General features: G+C 52.7%; 1 protein-coding gene across 3 annotated transcripts; it reads left to right on the top strand.

Moving 5' to 3' along the window:
- Nucleotides 1-608: 608 nt before the first annotated feature.
- Nucleotides 609-4662, top strand: ERAL1 (Era like 12S mitochondrial rRNA chaperone 1). 3 transcript variants are annotated; one of them, XM_035027694.1, is made up of 10 exons: nt 609-906; nt 1833-1960; nt 2090-2167; nt 2569-2615; nt 2776-2837; nt 3008-3120; nt 3213-3461; nt 3620-3751; nt 3872-3952; nt 4070-4662. In XM_035027694.1, the coding sequence occupies exons 1-10, from the start codon at nt 624-626 to the stop codon at nt 4190-4192; spliced, it is 1296 nt and encodes a 431-aa protein (XP_034883585.1). In that variant the 5' UTR covers nt 609-623; the 3' UTR covers nt 4193-4662. The 3 variants fall into 3 exon arrangements, with proteins under 3 accessions (XP_034883585.1, XP_034883584.1, XP_034883586.1); XM_035027693.1 differs by having other exon boundaries at nt 3602-3751; XM_035027695.1 differs by lacking the exon at nt 3620-3751.
- Nucleotides 4663-4996: the final 334 nt, after the last annotated feature.

Here is a 4996-nt window from a genome sequence, read left to right as displayed (position 1 = left end):
TCAGGGAGGAGGTAGTAACGGAGGTTCATAGATGGGAAATCGGGTCTGCTGCTCCTCGGGAACACCGACCCAAGGAGTACTCCCTACAGGAGGCTCGTATGAAGCAGTGATGCAGACTGTCGGAGAACGCTGCGGACCGCTAGGCCAAGCCAGAGGGATACTGGGAGAGAACCTGCAAGCCTGAAACCAGGGAGAACTAAAAAGCACCCGTTCTGGCTCCCACGACCTTTCCTCCTTCGATGCGTCAGTTTTTCCAGCTGGGAGAAGTCAGAAACTGAGAAAGCTTTCTGCCGCTTGGCCTCATGGGAGATGTAGTCTCTCAGAAGCCTGGGCTAGAAGGACCTTTTACAAAACTTTGGCAGGAGAAGAAGAAAACAGGATGTGTATGGGAGTCCAAAACGATCATCATGTCCACGCAAACTCTAAATACACATTTTCCTTTTCCTTAGCCTCGGTCAGTCTCCAGAGCGGGGTCCCCCCCCCCCCCCCCATCTCACCTCCAACATCCCGTGTATCTCCGCACTCTGGGCCAATCTAGCTCTGTCCTGCTCGCTCGCTTTTCCACCGCTCTATCCAATCGTAGGTGAGTTCTTGGTCAGTTCCCGGAGTGCCTTGCGGCTGTAATGGCTGCCCCCAGCCGGCGCGCGGCTACGCTCTTTGGGGCGGTGTTAAGGGTCCGGCAGTTGGACCCCGATGCCGTGAGGGAGTGGGGAGCCCGGGTCTCCTCGCTCTTTGACTGGCAGCGGAGGTGCGTGTCCTGTTTCGCGGGCTCCGCTTTCTCTGGTCCCCGCCTAGCCTCTGCCTCTCGCCGTTATGGCCAGAGCTCAGCCTTGGACCGCTTCCTTGGACTCTCTCAGCCAGACGGTTCGTTGACTTCTCACCCTCCCGGCGTGTCCATGCACAGAGGTAAAGGGCCTGGATAGGCTTGTCCCGGATTGTCACGGTTTTAGCAGTGAAAGTTCCGGGTCGGGGAAACTGCTCAGTCCGTGGGGATGTCATCATTGGTCCTATATTGTGGAAAACGATCTTGAGGCCTCGAGAGAGAGGCGAGCCTTGAAGGATCTCACAGGAGAGAGATACCAGGTTTTAAGAGTTGGGAGCCAGAGGGAACCGATGTGGTCACAAACAGAGACGCACACAAAGAGCAAGAGATTCAGGGCCACAGGCAAGGCAGAATTGTGGCTCTCTGCCCCGAGATGGGAAGCAAACTTGGTCCCATAAGTGCCCAATCTACTTGTCAAGAGACTGAGTTACACCTAGGAAATAGCACCCTCTGTTCTTCAAGTAGTGTAGACTACACTCTGGTAGGGAGGCTGCACACAAAAACTGGTCATTGTAATGCAGTATTATAAGAAACCAATACTTAAAAATACTGAGAAAGCTTGCAGAGCCTTCATAACACCTTTAGTAGGGTGAGATTGTCCGAGCTGGAGGGATTTCTGGCATTATCTGAACTAGCTGTACTTTCACACATGTACATGCATTTATCAGGCACAGTACAATTCCACACAGTAATTAAGTACTAAATGCCAGGCATTGTGTTGATTGTTTCTACAAAATTGCCAATTGTCAAAAGAAGGTTTTAAGTAGGTATTGTTAATATTATCTCCATTTCACATGTGAGAAAACTAAGGCGCTTAGAGAAGTTAGAGAATTTGATACAATCATATAAACAAATTAATGGACAAGCTAAGTCTCAAAGCCAGGTCTCAGCTTCAACCTGGTACACTTATCTTTTATGCCCTACTTCCTTTGTGGGCGGGTAGGACTGAGTACCTGATAAGGGATCCAGGTTGCACTACCTCTCCCTCCCCTCCTGCCCCCACACACAGATGAGCAGGATCTCCTCTTGGTCCATCGTCCCGACATGCCTGAGAACTCCAGGGTCCTAAGAGTGGTCCTCCTGGGTGCCCCGAATGCAGGGAAGTCAACACTCTCCAACCAGCTGCTGGGTCGGAAAGTATGCTGCATCCTTGATGCTACCGCCCCCCCCAACCCCACCCCTTTCGTCTCTTACTTTTTTCTCTTTCTTCATGAATTGTCCTACAGTGATCTGGGATCTCAGTTGGGACTTCTTTGTTTTTGGCAGGTGTTCCCTGTCTCCAAGAAGGTACACACCACTCGCTGCCAAGCTCTGGGGGTCATCACAGAGAAAGAGGTCCAGGTGGTGGGTACCTGCAGAGGAAGTCCAGCAAACTGGACAGCGGGTGAACTTAAGAGGGTCTCCCTTACAGTTAGACCTGAAGAAAATGTTAAATTCACTTTTCTGAGGGAAGGGGGTCTCCTCTTTCGTTCGGCCTAGTGCAGTTCTCTCTACTTCCCCCCTCTGGCATCTAGTCAGAAAGATCTCATTCCCTCTTTAATCCTTCCTAATCTTTCATGTATTCACAGTCATCATCTTTTCCTTGGATCCTATCTAGAATTAAAACAAAACTGGAGGGTAAAAATCTAAAGTCATCCTGGCCTAGAGTGGGTGCAGGCTTCTGACATCAATGGTGGCCTTTCTCTCACCCGCCAGTTATAATCGTTCCATCGGGGGGGGGGGGCATCTCTCTTTCCTGATTTTAGATTCTACTTGACACACCTGGCCTCATCAGCCCTGTTAAACAGAAAAGGTAATAGCTGTGGAAACAGGTTTGTTGAGGGAAAGGTGTTGAGGAGAAGGTGAGGAGATTCCATCAGAGGGGCTGGAAAACCCCCTTATCATACCCTATCCCTCATTAGGAGTATATCAGTCATAAGACCCTTCCTGACCTAAGTTTGTCTGTCCCTCAGGCACCATCTGGAGCTTTCTTTGTTGGAAGATCCATGGAAGAGCATGGAATCTGCTGATCTGGGTTAGACTCATGATGGGAATCTGAAGCCCAATTTACATGGTCACGACCTCTTGTTCCTGGTAGTTTGGGGGATGGGGGTTGGCCCAGAGCCCATATCATGGACATTTTGGGGGGGGGTGGGGAGAGAGTGGTCATATATTTGTCCTGCTGCCCACCCTGCCACCTTCTAGTTGTGGTCCTTGTGGATGTCTCAGACAAGTGGACTCGGAACCAGCTCAGGCCCCAGGTGCTCCAGTGCCTGACCCAGTTCTCCCAAGTCCCTAGCATCCTTGTCATGAACAAGGTGAGCACCACCTACCTGAAGAAGGGGTCTGCTTTCCTCCATGGTGCCCATCTCACTGACCACACACCCCTCTGCCCGTCCTCCATGCCCAGGTAGATTGCCTGAAGCAGAAGTCTGTTCTCCTGGAGCTCACAGCAGCCCTTACTGAAGGTGTGGTCAATGGCAAGAAGCTCAAGATGCGGCAGGCCCTTCGCTCACAGCCTGGCACTCCTTGCCCTAGCCCAGCAGCTAAGGGCCCAAAAACACAGTCTGTAGGAGGCCCTCAGAGGATTGGCTGGCCCCACTTCCAGGAGATCTTCATGTTGTCAGCCCTAAGCCAGGAGGATGTGAAAACACTAAAGGTCAGTTAGCCTTGGCCGTAGCCTGGCCTCTGATTTCTGCCATGTGAAGATAAGCCTCAGAGTTCCTCCTGGTAGTGAGAATGAGTAGGAAAGTCTTGGTTGGGACTGAGCTGCCCACCTACCCCCCTCTGTACCCACAGCATTACCTCCTGGCACAGGCCCGGCCAGGACCCTGGGAATTCCACAGTGGAGTCCTCACTAGCCAGACGCCTGAGGAGATCTGTGCCAACATCATCCGAGAGAAGCTCCTAGAACACCTGCCCCAGGAGATGCCCTATAGTGTGCAGCAGGTGCGGGCACAATGAAGGAATCTGGGGGCTCTTCACCATGCACACACCCAAGACAGGACACCTGGGGCCCGGAGAGGTAGGGATATGGGTCTGTCTGACTAATCATGTCTCCTTGTGCAGAGGACAGTGATGTGGGAGGAAGGGCCAAGCGGGGAGCTGGTGATCGAACAGAAGCTTCTGGTGCCCAAAGAATCTCATGTGGTAAGCCGGGTTAGGCTTGGAGAAAGGACCAGGGCATTAGGCAGGGGTTCTTCCTCCACTGCTTGGGAGCCCTGAGAACCGGCTTGTGTGTGTGTCTCTCTCTTACCCCACCCTCAGAGGATCCTGATTGGTCCAAAGGGGCACCTGATCTCCCAGATTGCACAGGAGGTGGGCCGCGACCTCATGGACATCTTCCTCTGCGATGTTCGGCTCCGCCTCTCTGTGAGGCTTCTCAAGTGACCACCCTCTGCTACCTTGCCCAGGGCGTCTCAGCCAGAGCTGCTGGCAGGGCCACTGACCAGAACGGCCCCTGCCCAGGGACAGGGACTGGTGAGAGGTGTGGGCACGGCCTGCCTGCCTGCCTGACTGGCAGCTGGCTTGGCCTTCCTGAGTCTGCCTAGCCCCTGCCTGACCACGTCTGTTGGAGGAAGTAACTTATCTTAGCTCAGTTCCCAGGTCGTTCCTCTGCCTGCAGTCCCAGCTGCTTAGGTCTAGAAGTTGGCTCTTTGGTAGGAACAATGCCACCCTGCTTCTGGCTGGCAGCAAACCCAGAGTTCTTCCCTGAGTTGCCAGTTTTAGCAGAGAGTGCTTTTTCCTGTCCACTCAGTTCCTCTACCTTAAAGCTGCGCGTAAGAACCTGTGGGTCCTAAGTGAGATAGTGCCGCTCACTCCATCCCTCTCCCCAGTCTTGGATGCTAATAAAATTAAAAGACAAGCATACTGGTTCTCATCTTTATTTCTTTTTTTTTTTAAGATTTTATTTATTTGAGAGAGAGAGATTGAGAGAACGAGTGGGAAGAGGGGCAGAGGGAGAAGCAGACTCCCCACTGATCAGGGAGCCCGATGCGGGGCTCGATCCCAGGACGCTGGCATCATGACCTGAGCCGAAGGCAGACGCTTAACCGACTGAGCCACCCAGGCGCCCTCATCTTTGTTTCTTATAATAGGAAAGAGAAAACCCATTCCCTCACCCCCACCCTGTTGTCTGAACTGGAGTCTCCCTCCCTCCCAGTGGTCTGTTCCAGGGTCCTGAGCGCTCTTCTT

This window comes from Mirounga leonina, unplaced genomic scaffold, assembly GCF_011800145.1.
Source record: "Mirounga leonina isolate KUSES-001 unplaced genomic scaffold, KU_Mleo_1.0 Mir_200, whole genome shotgun sequence".
Lineage (NCBI taxonomy): Eukaryota > Metazoa > Chordata > Mammalia > Carnivora > Phocidae > Mirounga > Mirounga leonina.
Note: the sequence above shows the minus strand (reverse complement) of the source record. Positions and strands in the feature narration are given on the sequence as shown.